The sequence below is a fragment of the Lethenteron reissneri genome, chromosome 24 (assembly GCF_015708825.2).
Source record: "Lethenteron reissneri isolate LAM-NWPU_2019-01 chromosome 24, ASM1570882v1, whole genome shotgun sequence".
NCBI classification, from domain to species: domain Eukaryota; kingdom Metazoa; phylum Chordata; class Hyperoartia; order Petromyzontiformes; family Petromyzontidae; genus Lethenteron; species Lethenteron reissneri.
The window spans coordinates 1669916-1689927 of record NC_083802.1 but is presented as its reverse complement, the minus strand read 5'-3'; the positions used below and the strand labels follow the sequence as shown (position 1 = coordinate 1689927).

The 20012-nt window shown below is 44.2% G+C and overlaps 1 protein-coding gene across 2 annotated transcripts; it reads right to left on the bottom strand.

Moving 5' to 3' along the window:
* Window positions 1-1506: 1506 nt before the first annotated feature.
* On the bottom strand, window positions 1507-7281 carry LOC133346403 (talin rod domain-containing protein 1-like). Of its 2 annotated transcripts, none has more exons than XM_061557931.1 (3): window positions 7129-7281; window positions 6453-6763; window positions 1507-4793 (listed from the first exon to the last, which is right to left on the bottom strand). In XM_061557931.1, the coding sequence occupies exons 2-3, from the start codon at window positions 6756-6758 to the stop codon at window positions 4032-4034; spliced, it is 1068 nt and encodes a 355-aa protein (XP_061413915.1). In that variant the 5' UTR covers window positions 6759-6763; window positions 7129-7281; the 3' UTR covers window positions 1507-4031. The 2 variants fall into 2 exon arrangements, with proteins under 2 accessions (XP_061413915.1, XP_061413916.1); XM_061557932.1 differs by having other exon boundaries at window positions 7091-7140.
* Between the last annotated feature and the right edge of the window lie 12731 nt (window positions 7282-20012).

Genomic DNA, 20012 nt, shown 5'->3' with positions numbered 1-20012 from the left:
CTCGGGGGGCCTCCACTGTTGGTGCCCTTGCAACAACAAATCTCAACGAGGGGAAGCGTCGGGGCTTCTTCAACGAGCAGCTCGTGGTCGAGATGGACGCCCGGTCCTGAGCAAAGCGGTCCATCCTCCGCTGCGATGACATGACAACCGTTGCCATGGTGAACATGATGCTGGTCGTCAAGGGAGTCCTCGCTGTTCAACTTGCCTGGGGCCCACGGGATTCGTAGAATGGTCAGACATCTGTCTGGAAGTAAGAAACCGCGAATTGGCTAAGGGGCCGTCCATAAATGACGTCACGCGATTTTGGACGATTTCTGACCCCCCCACCCCCTCGTCACACGGCGTCACAAAAAGTCAGACCCCCCCCCACTCAAATATGACGTCACAAAGCGATGCTCCCCCCCCCCCAAAACATATTTCCATTTTGAAAATAAAACATGCTTCAAATCGCTTTAAACTATTGTCATTGTAGTGCGTATTTAATGTGGCGCTGCACTCTGATGTTGTAGGAGAAGATATTTATTAAAAAGTCTATTTAATTAAGTGTAACGTGTTGTCTATATTTATTTAAAGTTTCGCATTTTGATGTGACGTCACATTTCTCAACCCCCACCCCCCACCTCGTCACACATCGTTACACATCGTCACAAATGTCTGACCCCCCCCCCCCCTCCAGGTGCGTGACGTCATTTATGGACGGTCTCTAACGCATTTTTCAATTTTTTCCAGCCTGTCATCTGAGGTTGATCAACCTGGAACCAACGCAAAACTCGAGACCCTGGCACCAACTTGGGTGGCAGAAGTGTCGATGGTCCTCGCACAGCTGCCAAGTAGCATTCGTAACCCTGTGCAAACTCTGATTCTCTAGTTACCGCACCACCATTCCGTGTGGCATCGCTATATGACTACTCATTTCTCACTACTTTTGCAATCACATTTACTGGCACATCCCATTCACACCATCAGTTGGGAAAATATATTAGCAATATTAATTCGTCATATTCTTAGGTTTTTTCGGTAAAGTCACGTAGGTAAAACATTAAAATTAATAAAAGTAAAATAAAATAAAAATCACGACGTTTCAGAAGCAACACAAGCTTCCGTCTTCAGGTGGAACCGTCACAGCCCGACAGCTGTATCTAATTATATAAACGGAGTGGTATCTCCTGTAATCTCTCATTTACTTGATACAGCTGTCGGGCTGTGACGGTTCCACCTGAAGACGGAAGCTTGTGTTGCTTCCGAAACGTCGTGATTTTTATTTTATTTTACTTTTATTAATTTTAATGTTTTACCTACGTGACTTTACCGAAAAAACCTAAGAATATGAATCCTTGCAGTCACGAAAGCTTCAAATCTAGAATTAATTCGTCATAGCTTATGAATGCAGTATGCGTAGACAGACGTGTGCCTCCTGTGCACATGCATCCAACGTCTTGCATTTGAAAGTTGAAGCAGAAGTAACTGCACTTCAATCCTGGTGGAGGCATTGTGAGTGGGGCTGGCTTTACCACAACATTTTTAGTTGCTTTTAAACTGTGCCTACAAACACAGACGCTAACTCATGGGAGTGTTTCTGTTCATACGATGGTACTTATGCACTTTACATAGCTACTTTTCATGAGCCAGTTTAATGTGCAACTTGTTGTCTTAATATAACAAACAAGTTTTGATTTAAAGCTTTCGTGACTGCAGGGATTCATATTTTTGTTTCTTTCGGTAATAATAAAAATATAAAACAATAAAATGTTTTTATTATTTTATTGTTTCCCTTCTACGTGACGTTACCGAAAGAACCAAGAAAATAACAAACAAGCTTTAATTAAGAGGAAAGGAAATGGTGAATTGCTATTGTCAAATTGTGGATTTTAAATAATCCACCTGCTTTTGAGGTATTTACATGAGGGGGGGGGGGGGGTAAAGGGTTTTTTTCAGAAATGCTGAACTGTGATTGGCTCTCCACTGTCGTATGACCCTCATGTGACCTTCAAAATGGCCCGACTTAACTTTAACTCGGAGTTGCCAATTTACACTGAGAAAACACTCAAAGGTTCAAACTCAAGCAAATTGTATTTTTCCCTTTAAAAAATATTGAGCTCAATCAGCCTTGGCTATTAATTGAGCAGACAAAGTTTTCATCACATATAATTTAACTCTGAAGGTTGTAGATTTACACAATTATATTTTATTGTCTTGGAATATTTAATTAACAATACACAGATTGTTGTCAGTGTTCATAATATAAACTTGATGTCAATGTTAACTTAAAAGAAATGTATTAGGTGGTTAATCCACCGTATTACTGTTAATAGTGTTAATATCATTCAATTACACCTATAATATATTAATATAAAAAATACAATATCTTGCATATCAATTCGTGTATCACAATATAGTACTGGCGGATTCCTAAAGTGTTTTGTGCATGTCGGAGGAAACTGGAGGACCCAAAGAATACCCAATGCCTGTGTAGTGGTATAGCGCCGGCTGCTGGCAGAAAAGGGTAACTGCGGTGTATGGCAGTACTCGCGTCAGCAGGCCACGATATAGGGGAAAGGTCACAGAAGCGGCCCATCGGGAAGCCCCGGGAACCTGCTAGTAGGTTCCAGAAAGGGGGCGTGGCTGGGGCGGAGCGAGGCCACGCTGGGAGTATAATGAGGGGGCCCTGAGCGAGACCTCATGGCTGTTGCTGGAAGTGGAATCCCCGTCGTGCTGTTCAAGAGCATCTTTGTCACTATCTCATCGTCGTCACCATCTCGTCGTCGTCACCATCTCGTCGTCGTCGTCTCCGTCTTCACCATCCCCAGGGACTCTGTTCGTCAGACAGCCTACCAACTGTTCTAACTAAGTAGTGCCGCAGACAAGAGACGGTCTTAATTATAATAGTGTTCACCCACATCGGGTGTGTATATATCCCGATGGTGCTTGGTTAATACAGAAGTATTACTGTCTCCGATCTGCGTCGCTGCACATGTAAGGGGAAAAGTCATCGTCCATACAGACAAGCGCACAGATCCACTTGATCTATTCTGGCCACCTCATACAATACGTGTGGGCTGACGTATGGTCGGTCGCAGCCAAGTGTCCGTGTAACCTGACATGTAGAGTCGTGTTTTGGTTTTGTCGTCACGGCTGCTTGGGTATCTGTGATTTGAGTTGTGTGATGTTATCCGCGTGCATGGCTTCTTGCCATGCTCCAGCATCCTACAAATCCTGGCCAAATCCTCTCGGCCTGTTTCCTGGCTTAGCAGTGGCCGTGCCAAAAACAATCTCTATCCAAGGAGGTTGTGTTTGGTCAAAACTTTTACAATGTGACATTTACGCAGTTAGTATATTTTACGTATAAATGTAGGGTTCAACTACCACAAAATGCTCAAACTATATGTAGGACATGAATCTGTGGCATCTCTACTCTCCCTGTGTATCGTCCTCTGAATGCATCCTACACCTGATGATGATTGCTTGTGTTGCAATCGAAACGTCGTGATTTAATTTATTTTATTTTATACCTGCGTGACTTTACCGAAAGAACCAAAGAGTATGGATCCCTACAGTCACGACAACTTCAAATCTATAATGTATCCTACACCTATTAAGTATTTGTCATTCTTCATTTTGATACTTTTTTATGAGAGGTGTCCCAAAATCTACAAAGAGCAAGATTGCTTACTTAACAGAGACCTCTACAGAGGCATTGGCGATGATGCCACGTGGTTCCGCAAATGACTGCGCTGTCTTCTTGGTTCTTTCGGTAAAGTCACGTAGAATTGAAATAATAAAATAATAATAATAAAACATAATAAAATAATATAATAAAATAATATTTGTTTTATTTTATTATTTCAATTCTACGTGACTTTACCGAAAGAACCAAGAAGATGAATCCCTGCAGTCACGAAAGCTTTAAATCGAGACTGCGCTGTCGTTTAAAGTGACGAAAAAGCCAGCGTCATTGGCTTCCTTTGTGAGCTACTTTTGCGATAATTTTCTTGTTAATGTTCTTTCTCCCTGAAAACTCCAGCCGCTGAACTTCACAGAAGGTTGATCCCATTTGCGTCCATGCTCGTGGGCTGCAGGGCATCTCGCAGTGCGTGCAAGAGCAGAGTGCAGCCGTGGGAAGCCGCGCACGCCGCGCGCTGCAGCTTGTGCCGCAGCTCCGGCAGCCGGCGCCCTTCGGGCTGCTGAGCCACTCCGCGCACTCCCCGGCACAGCAGCACGCAGGCGGCCACGACGCTCATGGCTCCACCCAGCACCGACGTGTGAATGGCACGACCCTGCGGACTCAGCACCGCCCCGGTGCCCTGCAGGACTGGCTCGGCGCAGAGTCCCAGCAGCGCCTGCACGGACTCGAGGAGAGGGGCGCCGAAGAGCACGCAGCGTCGATGGCTCAGCTCACCCGGCTGCTCCTTGAAAGCCCTGATGCACGCGATGAGCGCCGTGGCGCTTGACGTCACGCACTTAATGCCCAGTCGGAGCTGCTCTCGGACAAACGGCTCGTCCACTTGCTCGCTGGCAGCCAGGCAGGGCTCCGAGAGCATCCTGAGGTTCCTGGAAATGCTGGTGGAGACGTCCATGAGCTCGCGCGAGTTGAGCTCGCATATGGGGGTGTCTCGTAGCCTCGTCCAGCTTCGCTCCAGCTCCAGGTGGGCCCGGCACAAGCCGTAGCGGTCCAGGTGACCTGGCCCCGCTGGCTGAGAGTCGGCGGTGCCCATGGCAGCCAGGTAGCCGGCGTGAGCAGCGCGCTCGGTCAAAGCCACCACCAGCTCAGCCGTGCTGGCGAGACTGTCACACACCTGCGCCAATGTGACACGTGGTAACTGGCATGACACTTAACTGATGATCGTGGACTGAAGCAATACTTATTTAGGGGGGGAGGGGAAACAGCGAATATGTAATACCATCCCAAAATATATGGCTGGCAATAATTGACTGTGCTCGCAACAGCTAATATGAAAGTGTAAGCATTCCGTAACAATGAATAATTGGTGATGACATGTTATTGAGCTCTTGTGAATACTTTATAATAACAGCCCTCCGTCAAGCCGCAGCTGGTTGGAGGCCAAGGGAGTTAATTTAGCCATACTCACCATGCATTCAGGATGGTGAAGGGTGTGTAGGGAGAGTGGGGGGCGATTATGAGGAGCAGTTCAGGTATCAGTCGCCATTGATGTTCGCTGTGGAATCCAACTCAGGTCACCGGGTTCATAGCCATGAATCCTTATCCTATGCTGTCACATTACACTGGACATTCTGTGAAAAAGAGCTTCATAGCTCATCGGATTCCTCCAGGATAAATAACGATTCTGATTCTGATCATGTCCTGCTGAAAGGCCCATTAGCCAAATATTAAACTTATGTTAACGTAATGTGCTGATTATTGTGATAACTGTTAGATGAAACAAAAACAAATCATTGAGATTGTTTTAAATAAAAAGTTCCCAAGTCGGTACGTAGAGTTAGGCCTTGCAGTGTGTTTTATTGCTGCACTTTAAAGAGGTTACTGTGTGGAAATTATTTGCCTTGATTCGACAAATTGTCACGATTTAGGGTCGCGATTCAATTGAAAAATATATTCTGTTTTTGTCAGTGAGCATAGAGAATCCACACTGGCTGCAGGCGTTATGTGACCTAACTACATTCTACAAAAATTAAACAATACATGTTCGGCAGGTGTCAGAATGTATTTAAATGAATTCACCGTTATACTCATCGATTAGCCGTTACATGCCCATACAACACCAAATGACACGAGTTGTGTGAGTGTGCAGTTTGACATTAGTTGTGGACGTGCAGCTCCCAAGAGCACACGTGTGCATCGAATGTCTGTGCCATTGACAACTTCCACCATGAAGAAGTGACATGCTTCTCTTATAGGCCAGCAGACAAGTAGCACACTTGCCAGACCAAGCTCAGTTTAAGGTAACTGCATGCTAGGTGTGCCACATGTGTGATGATAATCATTTAAATTAATATATGATCTAAATGTGCGTCTGAAGAATGCGATGTGATTTTCGTTATATTTTATATTATTCAACAAATATTCACGTGTAAAATATGTTTAATCAAGTTAAAGTATTTCGACTTAAGCACAAGAGAAAATTAAAATTAAAAAGTACATTAAATAAAAATGCTTAATGCATCAACTGGGCTGGGTTTTAAGCACTCTCAACAAACTCAAAGTAATATGGGGGTCAGTAGTTTCTGACACAAGCAGAAGGTATTTACCTTCAATAGGTGAATACACATCCCCACATATCTAAATAACTACATCAGCTGATCAGGTTGTTGAACACTGTACTATGAGACTATCTTTATTTCTACTCGCTTGTAACAATATTATTGAAACTGCCAAAAATTGTGCAAAATCTAGTATTGACAAATACAGCTGAATATGAGAGAACTGAGCAAACGATTGCCACTAGAACTCAAGGTAATCCGATAATAGAATGTACCTGGGCGTAGCGACCCATGTAGAGATGCGTCTGCACATCGAAGATGAGGATCTCCAGGTTCTTGGCGCACAGTGCGATGGACTCCTTGCAGCGTTCGTACGCGAGCTGTTCCGCGTGCGGCTCGACTGCCTCGGCACCAGGGCCCTCTGCGGGGCCTGACAGCACGGGCCGGATCTCGGAGGCCAACAGCAGAAGATCAGCCACGGCCTGCATGCGTGTGGCACTCGCCTCGCTCACCTGCAGCAGGCGGCGGAGCTGGCTTGGACTGCTCCTGCCAGCGCTGCTGCTGCTGCTGCCAGTTGCCATGAGTCCTGGGTGCAAACAATTTGGTGGTCACAATAAAGATGTGTTGGAATGAGAGACAAGAATAATACATTAATAATATATCCTATATTTACATGGATATGGTTTTAAAAATCGATGTTCTCTAAATGTGGTGCGTCTATTTCATTAGCCGATCAACATAATCAAATCCCCATTTAGTTAAGTGTACAAAGGGAGCAGTGTAAATTGGACACTGCTCATTTTTGAAGATTCCATTTCACTGCCATTGCCAATTCACCTATAATGGCACTACAAATACATCCAAAATATACCCAATCATGCTATCACTACCAACTGTAGTACGCTGTATTCACACAAAATGTTCCCGTGGAGCATTTGGTATCCTGCATGCCTCTGAGATGTCCCTTTGTAGATGACTGCAGCTGCTGGCAGTGTGGCAGAAACCTTGTGCTGGACGTCTCAATGGCAGGAAGCAGCTCCGGGTGGGGCGCTCAGCTCTTGTGCTTCCTGGCAGGAAGCTTCTTTGTTCAATGCCCCGACAGTGGACGGAGATTGGAAGTAAAGCACAACAGCATTGCTCAGCAGTCTACGTGGACATGTCTCACTCACTCACCAAGGTGGTGTTCTTTACTCTCTGCCTGAATTCTCTAGCCACGTGTGGATGGTAATAAAGTAACAAAATGTGGGTTCGCCCACATGGTAATTTAATGCCATAATTAACCCTCCACCACCCAACAAGATTGTTACGTTTCCAAAGATACTGTTAACACATACACATGGCTAACTAGTATCTACGTGGTCGAACCCAAAAACAAATATGGACCCCAATATTGGCTGCGAAAGCCGACGTTTTAATGTTTTCATCATCGCTGAGGTGGGGCTGTGGTGCCCACTTGAAGTGACTAAGCCATCCGTTTGAACACGTCTGCACGACGAGCTGACAGACGCTGTTGGGCAAGACATTTAACAGTTTCCCCAATGTAGTGGGGGCCTCAACCATTTGCACGTCATGCACAAACCAGATTGGTTGATATTCTTGGTTCTTTCGGTAAAGTCACGTAGAAGGGAAATAATAAATAAATAAAAATCCCCTTCTACGTGACTTTACCAAAAGAACCAAGAATATGAATCCCTGCAGTCACGAAAGCTTTAAATCGAAATTTAGATTGGCTGAGTTGACTTTAAACCTCGTGTGTCATCCACCTTAACATGAAAAATGTGCGGTCTCTGATTCCACCACGACATCTCTGGCCTCTCTATTTATGTGCTACTTAGAAGGGTCATTGCCCAAAGCATAATCTTTGACGTATTTTTCCTTGTAACATAGTCTATACCGCTACACTGTAGAGGTATAGACTGTATAGCCTTGACTACAATAGTCTACTAGAGGGCTGCCCGTCCTACAGTCGGGGTTATCTTATCTCCCTCAGAGACTCAGTCCCCTTCTTTCAATTACATTCTCCCCTTAGGGATGTCTCCACCATTGACTCAGCACCTCCTCTGGTGGCCACTCTCAACCATGGGTGGAAAAAACCCCATTTTTACAGCGGCAGGCATCGGTTTTTTTCTTTAATACAATTAAACCCGATTTCGGGGAATTAAAACCTGGTTTAATGAATACGAAACTCTGATCCAAGGATTAGGCTGCTTCCTCGTCGGTGCTGCTATCGTACTCGGGGCCGTCGGGCACGGGGTAGTCGTAGAATGCGGCGGGCAGGTTGGTCTTGATGAACACGAGGAGCTTCTCCTCCACAATCGTGGGCGCCAGTGAGTTCCTTAGCTTGGAATGGATGAAGCCCATCGCTGAGAAGTGCGGTTCTGCAATTAGAACCAATTAAACCGAATTTCTCACAATCTCAGATGATCGGGTTTAATATAAAAAGACAATTAACCCCGATTGTAAAAAACCCTACTGTGCCACCCTTGGTCTCAACACTCAGCAGACACGTGCCACTCTATCCTGATCACTCACCACTGAGCTGACACCACTGCTAAGAACCCCACCAGACACTCACCGGACCCTCTCCAGACCACCTCACCACTCTCACCATACCACTCCTTGTCGGCCATCCACCTTACCCTCTCCAAACACGCCTGGCACCTCACCACTCACTACTCACCAGACAAACTGCTCTCCTGAAATTCAGCAGACATCACCCAGCACTCACCTGACACCAAACACCAGCCTCATCATTCCCCTCAACACTCACCAGACCAACTGATGAAACACTCGCCACTCTCACAGAACGATGACCAATCACTTTACCACACCACTGCATGAAAACATTATACCATGTACTCCATTCTAGATATGCAGCTTTCGTGACTGCAAGGATTCATACTCTTTGTTTTTTTTGCTGGGGCGGTCATACCTGATGACGGATGCTTGTGTTGTTTCCTAAACGTCGTGATTTAATTTAGTTGATTTCATTTATTTAGTTTTATTTTATCTTTAACCTACGTGACTTTACCGAAAAAACCAAAGGGTATGTACACCATTGCAGTACAACACTACACCAACCGCTTTACACTATTGCACCATTTAACTTCACAGCCGAACACTATACCGCACAACAAAATCAGACCACGAAGCGACACCATCAACTCCACCAAACTGCATCCCACCACACCACTGCATCACACCGCAATACTACACTACACCATGCACCACGATATGAGGGCTTTGGGGTCTTCGACTGCACCAGCTAAACATTGAAGGACTCTCAAACCTAAATGTGGTTCCCTGGCCAAAAACATTAGAAATATGGACACTGAGAGCAACACGTGAACGGCAGGTTACACAATCTCATCGAATTTATATTTATAGAGCGCATTCACGCAATGTGCTTGACATAGCGTACGAAACGGTGAATGGAATTATGTAGGTGGCAGGGGCGTACAAGGATTTAAGAATGAGTGACAGCGATAGACGCTACTTCGGGATGATGAACGGGTAGGGGAGGGATGGGAAAGAGTGGAGGGGTGAGCGGGCGGAAGAGGTAGAGAATGGGCAATAGACAAGAGGTAAGCTTCATTCGTGGTGTCACCACCTTCTTGTTCAACGGCACCAATCGACAATCTCACCAAACAAGCTGTCCGGAAACAACTCACCATCGCATTGAGTCAACAGATCTAACAAGACCATACACTGTCGCTCAAATGGAAACGGCGCTGAGGTCACAAAGTCCAACAATGCACCAAGATGTGATGGCCTGTGCCCCGAATTCATCAAGAACCCGTGACTACATGGACAACAGCGGCTTTCAACCTCCTTCACCTTCATACGCAGGGTGGGCAAAATCCCAACAAATGGCAACCCAAAGTCATCGCCATTCTGAAACCCGGAATGCTGCAGGCCAATGTCCCTCTTGTGCTCCATCTCCAAGCTGACGGAACGTGCCACGCTTGCCAGACTCTCGTTGTAGAAAGGACACCGCTGATCGGGGAAGCGTCCACCAGATACTCTTAGACGGAAGCTTGTGTTGCCTCCGAAACGTCGTGATTTTATTGTTTTTATTTTTTTATTAATTTTAATTAAATTTTTTTTACCTACGTGACTTTACCGAAAGAACTAAGAGTATGAATCCTTGCAGTCACGAAAACTTTAAATCTAGAATTAGTCCACCAGATGGCAGCACCGCTGCGCATGAAGTCGATTTGGTCGTCAAGGTTGATTTGATGAATGGGGCACAGTCGCTTAGAGCTGCTCGTGAAATCGTTTGTGTAAGAATTGACGTTTTACAACATCTGCTTGTTGGATGTACATGGTGGCTCAAAATTTTATTTGCATAAAAAATCAATCAATATTATCCGGCACATTATGTCCTTGTTCAAAACTGATCTTTTTCAATCCTTGTACAATGCTTAGTATACCACGTCACTTTGCAACAGTTGTTCAACGTGTTAGTCTATTATGTTATTGGTTGGCTTGTGATGCTAAGTTAATAGTGCGACTTCGTGTGCAGTGCAAGCTGTAATAGGTGCTCCCTAACAGCACCTGCCTCTGTAGAATGGATGAATTTATCCTTTTTTGCTTATTTAACACATATTTATTTTTCCCATTGGTATGGTTGTGATCAATGTGTGGGTGAGGGAGAATGTAACAACAAGTATTACAGCTCTAATCGATGAATGTGCGTGGGTGCTGCGTATTGTGGCAGAGGCCCCACCGGTTTGTGGGACGCGGCGTACTGTCAGGCCAGAGGTCGCGACCGGGTACCCGATACCCGTACCCTACCCGATACCCGTACCCGTACCCGGCCGGGTACGGGTACGGGTAGACCGTGAGTCACTGGTGAGTCACCATTTGTCACTCATTTCCCAACGTCTTGTCTCTTCTCACAATTCAAGTTCCTAGGATCAACCCACCCGCGCCTGCAACGTGGCTTCATCCCAGAGGTCGCAATCAGGTACCCCCTACCCGTACCCGGCCGGGTACGAGTAGCCGGGTATCGGGTAGGGTATGGGTATCGGGTACCCGATTGCGACCCTGTTGCGGCCGGGTACGGGTAAGGAATCAAAACCCGTTTGCGACCTCTGATGTGCAAGCACTGGGATGACCGTAAATCCTGCAAGGCACGCCGCTCCAGCAAGCGGCGCTGTAATTCACGTTTAATTTTTTGTTTTAACCAAATGCAGTTAGAAGTCTTGCTTTCAGAAATGTACCAGTCTCTCTTTGAGAGACACAAATTATCCCGTATCTATGCTTAGACACATCAGCGTCTGTCAGTTTGTGGCACGTGACATTATCGGACACGTAATTTAATGTTACGTGACGAACCTTACTAATTGGCTGTGTCGGTGTTGGTGGCGGGTTTTAACGACGCATTTATATTACGTGATCTAACCCCAAAAATACTGTACGATATTAATTCTAGATTTGAAGCTTTCGTGACTGCAATGATTCATATTCTTAGGTTTTTTCGGTAAAGTCACGTAGGTAAAAAAATTAAATTGATAAAAAGTAAAATAAAAATAAAATAAAAATCACGACGTTTCGGAGGCAACACAAGCTTCCGTCTTCAGGTGGAACCGTCACAGCACGATAGCTGTATCAAGTAATACTTGATACAGCAATCGTGCTGTGACGGAGTGGAGGGGGGGGGGCTGTGCGATGGAGGCTGCGCCCCCCACCCCCCGAGACTGGAAGTTTGGTATTTCATCAATATTTACTGGAGAAAATATATTGAACGTTTTATTATTAGGAATGTGGGGGGCTCTATTTAAAATGCTTGAAATTTTGTGACCCTCCCCCCCCCCCCCTGCGAAAGCTAGATCCACCGTTGCTTTCTACAGAGACAGCTGCAGCCAGCGCATCCCCAATTACTCCCAACTCAAGTGAATATCCAGTTACGTGACATCTGCCAAACACCGTCCAGCATGTCCACAAGTTACATGTCGGGGAGTACAGAGGAGGCACACGAGCAATCATGATTTGATGCTGAAAATTAATGTGAGCCACCCCTAGTATCCTAGCGACACCAAGCGTGGTTCCATGTTAATCATGCCAAGTCGGTGAGGCTGTGTTCTTACTACCTCTGCAGTTGTTCACTGAAAGTGATTTTTTTTATAGGAGCCATGGGGAACTCTCCCTCTAGGTCAAGTTCAGTAGGAAGCTATGTGTGAAAGTCACAATGCACAATAGCTAGTTTCTGCTGTCGGCTTCTGGATTAAGCACTCCTACCTGCCCAACCAAATACATTCCTATTTAGGGGGCACATTCTAGAGAAAAGTGTGGAGAATGAGGAAACATTCTATCACCATTCTATAACAGCGTTACTTAACCCTAACCCTAATTATAACTCACCCTCACTGGAAGCTTAATGGGCCTCCGGACGGATGCCATCATGCAACTTTTCCAATATTTCAGCACCCTGAGGTGGGGATTGACACTCGTCTCATGCCCCTCCCAAAACACTGATACAGAAGGGGGGATTTGTTGTCAGACCACGCACCAATGACCATCACAATGTATATATTCATTTTGTATCAAGGACACTGGAACAGCAAACATTAAGTGTAGCATATGCTTTTCCAAAACAAGACAGAACCTTATGGAACACCATCAGATATTTTTTGATTTAAAGCTTTCGTGACTGCAGGGATTCATATTCTTGGTTCTTTCGGTAAAGTCACGTAGAAGGGAAACAATAAAATAATAAAAATATAAAACAATAAAATTCTCACGACGTTTCGACCTTAACACAAGCAATCGTCATCAGGTGTAAAATCCACAGCAAGAAAATTTGAAAAATTTGACCATCAGATATGTTCTGCACAGTCATATTCCTTGGTCAAGAGGCTGCCTGGTTATGACTCGACAGCCTTTCATATGGTCTGAATCATCAAAAAATGTCACCATTCACAATTTGAAAGGCGAGCCATCTCATATTGACATAAATAGACCAAATGTAAACTGTTATGCCCTTGGCCTGTAAACACGACACAAACGACGACAAGTCTACTTGCACAAAACTAAATCTTTTGGCGTCCTCTGGTCTAACACCAATTGAGACGAGGCTCAAAAGAAAGCCGTCTCTGGTGTGGACCAAACAGTTTCAAGGACAATGCATATATTATCAGTGTAATTTTTTTTGGCATTTCGACCACAAGTATTGTGGTTAATGCAGACATTATTCCTTGTAAAAAGGTTTCAGTTTTGTTGCCAGAAAAAAAGGGGGAAACCCCTATTATTATAAATCTGTAAACTAAGCTAGAAAGTTGGATTGGACACCTTGAAAAGTAATATCGACATGTTAAAAAAATATGTTTTGACTAGTTTTCTGCCAAGAATCAGCATGAACTGCCTGTCCATCATGTCAGTAAATGATTACTGGAATTACTTCAACAAACCTTGTATTTTTGTTTCATAGCTATCAGGCATAATCAATCCAATGCTGGATAAAGTCTTCCCTGTAATGTTCCAGTCCACACAGCACCCACACACAAACAGATTCCACCCCTCCATCTCCATGGGTGTCCTCTAGGATGTGTTTTCTCCATTTGCTGCCACTTCATCGCAACTCTTGACCATGGCTATCAGCCCTTAGTAATGATATCTCTGACCTGAATATGATCTTTTAGCTTTGTGTTTCTCTGTCAAGTTTTCAGTTTTATTCCAAGCACGCACATGTCAAATTGAATTTCCGTTTGGAAAACTGAACTTGATAATACAATCAATGTACAGGTATGCTATACAGAATACATTGGAATCAGTGCATATTACCTGCTATGGACATGGAAAAGAAATACATTTTAACAAGAACTGAAAAGTGCACAAAGATGCATGCTCAGAATTAAATTGAGAGACAAAGTAAAGGAATCTACCCATTATAATTATAAAATTGACCCCTTTATCAAATCAATGCAGGGTAAAAGATTCCCAACACTGTCAATTAAGGTGGTTCTTTGACCATACTTGACCAAATTGGTCAGTGCTAGTTGGTGAAGGAAGGGCCAGGAGCGACTCAGATGTTACTCCCCACTGATGTTCGCCTTAGCCAGGAACTCCACCCAGGTCACTGGGTTCAGAGCATCGTGTGCTGATCACTGAGCAAACGACTTCACTACATTAACCAATCATACTGGTAGGAACCACCTGGTTCCACCAGCCCACAGGGGATTATTGAGTCCGTCTGTCCGTCGTGCATCCAAAAATGGGAGGGGTGGGGCTGGGTGGAGAGGGGAGGGTGGGGAGGGGCTGGGTGGAGAGGGTGGGGAGGGGCTGGGTGGGGAGGGGAGGGTGGGGAGGGGCTGGGTGGGGAGGGTGGGGCTGGGCGAGGGGTAGGAGGGGTGGGGCTGGGTGGGGCTGGGTGGGGGTGGGAGGGGTGGGGCTGGGTGGGGAGGGGCTGGTCACCCCGTGGTGCCCTTATAAAACTCAACGTTAAACCTACTCACGCCGGCTTGTGCCCGCCCTCACAGTGGGCCATATTTGCGGAATACACCACGCCGCCGTTGACCCTGGCCATTGACCGAGCAACCCAACGTTCCTACCAGCTCCCTCCGCAGGAATGTGTTTGTGTAAAACAGGGAGTACGGTTCGATTGGGACCTTTAAGACCCACCTCAAGTAATTCCTATTTCAGAAAGCATTTACAATTGAAAGTTATCCACTTCTTCGCCATCCTCCTCATTGTCATTGATGCGAAGCGCCTTGAGATTGTATGATAAAAGGCGCTATATAACATATATTTATTCATTATTAACCTCATTGAACTGATCTCACCGACGAGTATTTTAGGCTGTTCAGCTGAGTAATTAACAACAAAATTAATGCCCATGTTTAACTTGGGAATTTATCGAAACCGTCATTATATTTGCTGACAATTTAATGTCAGCACATTCTTAAAATTGTTGTAAATTTGTCCAGCTGCGGGTTTAAAACTGTAATAAAACCAAATTTGCGTTTGTATCACCAACACCACGTGTGTCCTCACCCAACTTCGAATTGACTTCTGACCTGGATTTGGGACTATAACAACAGCGATGCATAAGTACTGCAAGCAGCTCTTTTAAGAACATCAAACGGGCTATGAAAACCCACGTTTGTGTTTTGCATGGTGAAATGTAATCATGTCATTGTATAAGTGTTATAGTTTGAATTCAGTTCTTTCACGTTTACGTATGATACTTTTAGAATTCAGGATGGCAAAATTTATCCTCATGATGCTAAATTTCTCTCGAGTGTTTATGATTACTCGTCTCCAGATTGACATTTTGGAATGGGTGTATTGTGATATGATGCAGTACTCAGTCTCGGTGCATGCAGCCGCAGATAACATCAAAGATAACTTGCACGCACATGCATGCACGCAATGCGTGCACGAAGGGTTCTCACTTCAAAACACGCGCGCTGCCGCTCTCTCGCACACACACGCACGCACACTACGGCGTGACATAACATAGCAAATATTGCAAAATCACTTCCCCTGCCGACAAAGATTACCGTAGGGATGTGTGCAGTGCGTGTCCGCCTGCCATAAACATACTTGTCATAAGTCGCACGCACAGTTTGCAGAATCTGCAATCTTCATCATCCACACCATTTTATGAATAAAATTTACCTATCACCATTGCCAGCATCATGTCGCCACTAACCTAAAAAATGCTTCACCAACACTGCCATCACAGTTATGGTGACTATTATTTAAGTGTATTATGAGGATGCACAAACATACACCCAAACCAGCACACAACATGGCACATTTATAATTCAGCATTTGAAAACATACATCTGTAAACCAAAGCACATATATGTACACTCATACCAATTATGGAAGTACAATTGCACATTTTATTATCGTGAGCAAAGTGTTTTTTCACGTACCGTATTGTTGTTGAGAGTTACTCTGATACAAAATGGGTTCTGTCAGGTGGCAAGAGGTCTTCACAAGACACCAACGTGGGTGGAATTATATCAGGCGGTATTGAGTAGAATATTTGTGAAATTCATGATTTGTGATTCTTCTGCCAGAATGTTTTAATTCGATATGCATGGTCTCAAGAGTGTGGATGGTGAAGGCTTCGTAACCATACTCATGAAATGGGGTTTCCACTTCACATCTGCAAGTGTGAGTCCTCCATCGCTAGCATAAGCAGTGTGTATAATAATAATAAGCAGTGGCTTCATGTTCCCCAAGTCATTATAACCTTTCATGGTTTGTGATACAAAAACACATTTTAGAACCTGCACACGATCTGATTTTATGCTGTATCCATGGTGGTCATCTTCTGGGGTGTGTTCCATCCTTTGGCTGTCACGACATCGTCAGCTTTGACCATTGGTCATCATTCTTTATAGCTTTATGTTCTGAAAAAGGCGACTTATTTTTCTTGATATGCCAAGATGATGTCTCTCATTTGAATTTGTTATTTGATCCATGTGTTGATCTTTGCTTCTTAACAGGAAAAGGAACACAAGTATAATTCCAATCATGCCCCTCCCAATGCTTACTTTATGTACTTTTCAGCTTTTGTTCCATATTGTCTGTCCACTGTTCATGTGTCGGATCCATATTTCGAAGCAGGTAATATGCACTGATTGAAAATGTCTTTTTTAAATAAAAATTCGATGCTGCTTTTCATGATCAAGTTTTCTGATAGCACACCAAGCCGCTCTCGCTCACCTATTTCATGATTTTGATCTCAGCCCATCTTCACTAAATGTTCTAACCATTCATGTTGATCCGCCAACAAATGTACTGCGGCGATTGTACTGTTCACGGCTCTGGTTTGGTTGATATATCTCTAGAACCCAACTGTGCATATGCTGTCGTGTGTATGTGCAAGTAATACAAAATGAAACATTCGTGTCAAGTTGTGTTGTGAGTTTTCTTTATTGTGTGTGCAATACTGCCAATGCCGTATCACCAAATAATGTGTATATGCAGTTTACTGTACTGTATATACGTGTCAACTCATCCAAATACTTGATGTGAAGGAACAAGAGAGCCCAGTGACAATCTTTGTCAATAGATACCTGTGAAAAATGCAATGTAAGAAACGTGAACATTAAAAAATGTGCAAGAGTTAGAAAATACATTTTCACAAATCAAAAACAATTAAAAAAAATGAGAATCCAGATCCAGTGCAAAAAAACTAAATTATGTGACAATAATATCGTCAAATGCCTCTTTCCATGATGATTTGCGGGGAAGGCTGATGTATAGCAGGTCTTGTGAAGTTGTTCGACAATTATCTAAAAGGTTCAGTCATGTAAGCTGGACAGCTGCATCTCTAGGGCAATGTGACTCACCCAACACGCGCACGCCACTCACAAGGCAGCTGTGTCTCGCATACACAAGTGAAAACGCAGGGCTTGTAATTATAAAGATGATGCTTGCATACAATTTGGTTGGCGGGTAGGAGCCTGTCCTTGTTTTGTAACCTTAACTTCAGTGACACGGGGCACTCAGTGACTTAATTGTCCATAGATGCGCATCACGCATTTACTGCGTTATTCACAGTCTCGTGTTTACATTCATCGCCGTGCAAGACCTTCGCTCAGCTGTTTGAGAACATGTATTCTACTCGCACCCCCGAACAGCTCGTTGGGTTTCATGTGACCCCTCACAGGATTGCAATGGAGAACCCATAAACAATGTTTACCTTAACAAAGCATGCTGCAAAAGGTAAAAGTGCATGAGGTGGGTTTTCCAGGTGTTTGCAAGGCACAGTTGTGACTATTCGAAATCCCATGAGAATTAGCCGATTTAAACGTGTTACAGCTGCTGAGTTATACTACCTAAAATCAATGACACCTGTGAAGACCCAGGCACTGGAGGTTGAGACTGGTTTGTTTTTTTATTAAGTCTAACTGCTGAATGGAATAAGAGGGGGAATGATATTTTTACCAATAAAACACCAAATCAACAAGACAGTATTAAGATGAAAGACACCGCCTAAAGCATTGGTTTAATTCACGCGGCTTGCACCTCTGAGAATGTGTTTGCATGCAGGAAGAAACATAAGTACGCAGAGACAACACATACCCAGGTCGATAACACTCGAAGCTCCACACAGAGATATTCAAGAAGCCTTTTGCTGTACTGTCTCCTGGTCATCTTCCAGCCCAGCATATCTGGGCTGAAAGTCAAACACTCTGTGAGCCACAAACATCGTCCCTCCAAAAACCATGGATTGTGGGTGTCAACCAGTACCAAGGTTGACCGCCCTGGGCACCCATTTAAGGCTGAGTTGACATAAGGGAGGTCCAGCACAAGTTCTGATACCATTTGCTAGTGTTTGCCATTTCTAGGAATTGATCTCAAGTCGCCGAGATTGCAGTGCAGTATGCTCACACATACATTTAGACACAGACACATGGACACTACAAAGACAAAGGTGCCATTTATAGCCTTTCAATTACGTTGGAGCAAGTGCTGCAAGTGAACAAACATGCACATACACACATGCATACTTAAATATATACAAATATATGTAATACACATACACGCAAATACAAGTAGGTTGACATGCATAACTCACATATATACAAAAATCATTTTATCCATTCACCGATTATCTGCAACTCCTATTATCATCCCATGCATAGTCCCATGGGATGTTGGCTATCAACAACAAGGCAACTAACTCCTATGACTAATTGGGAATGGGACGCAAGCGTAGGATTGATCACCCTGTCGCTGGTCGCCTTTGGGGAGGGTGTATAGTATGAAAGGCAGAAACACCCTAGGATCCAAAGATTCACTACTGACGATGCGCTCCCCAAATTTCACCAGGCTCACTGTTCATGAACTCTTGGAAGTGCTTGCACAAAGGATAGTACCATCTCATCCTGTGTTTTTTGGAATCTATCCATGGCAGTTGCAGAGTCCGCAAAACAACTATTTATTATCGCCATATTTCTTCCTATTATCCATAAATGTACCCATAATGCATAGCAAAGTGTAATTATAATATCTGTAATTTCTCTACAGATGGGAAGAATCATGCAGAAACACTCATTGTACCTGCGGTGATTTTTACCCTTCGGATAACAAAAGTAAAATCACAGACAACCCTGCATACGATAGGCTCTGCGATATTAGGCCCTCACATCACTGTGGATATACACATACACTACATACATGTTAACATTAATATGTCCAAACATACACAAATCCACAGAATTTATTTAAACACATTCCTGCGGAGGGAGCTGGTAGGAACGTTGGGTTGCTCGGTCAATGGCCAGGGTCAACGGCGGCGTGGTGTATTCCGCAAATATGCCCGACTGTGAGGGCGGGCACAAGCCGGCCTGAGTAGGTTAAACGTTGAGTTTTATAAGGGCACCACGGGGTGACCAGCCCCTCCCCACCCAGCCCCACCCCACCCTGCTTCAATTTGAGTGATCATTGTCTGGCAGCTTGCAGTAGATTCACCAAACACCTGAAACCCCCCTCTAAGATAACTAACATTGCTTATTCTTAATATATTCTATTTAGGATTTGGTTTCTAAATGAGGAACTAGGACACATCTAAAAGAGATGGTCCTTGCCTACAATATTTTGCAGTTCGCTAACATTGATTGAAGCAAGACTAGCAATGCTCATGAGTGGACACCGGTCGAGTTTGCGTGCACTGAATCAATGCAGCTGAAAGAATGCACTCCCAGAAGGAAAGCTAGATATGCGAAGTAGATATATTGTTTGATTGTCTATGTTGTGATTTATATTCTCCGCAATGACGCAAATTATGTTTTGGACAAATATAGAAAGGTTCATAATCCACGTTTTTTTTGGGTTTAGATCGCGTTATTTATAAATGTGTCGTAACC

Bases quoted from the DNA above. Each gene is read 5' to 3' on its own strand.
- LOC133346403 (XM_061557931.1), bottom strand. From the start codon at position 6,758: ATGGCAACTGGCAGCAGCAGCAGCAGCGCTGGCAGGAGCAGTCCAAGC. The intron at 4,794-6,452 runs GTACATTCTATT...ACATTGGCGCAG, and splicing joins ACATGGGTCGCTACGCCCAG to GTGTGTGACAGTCTCGCCAG.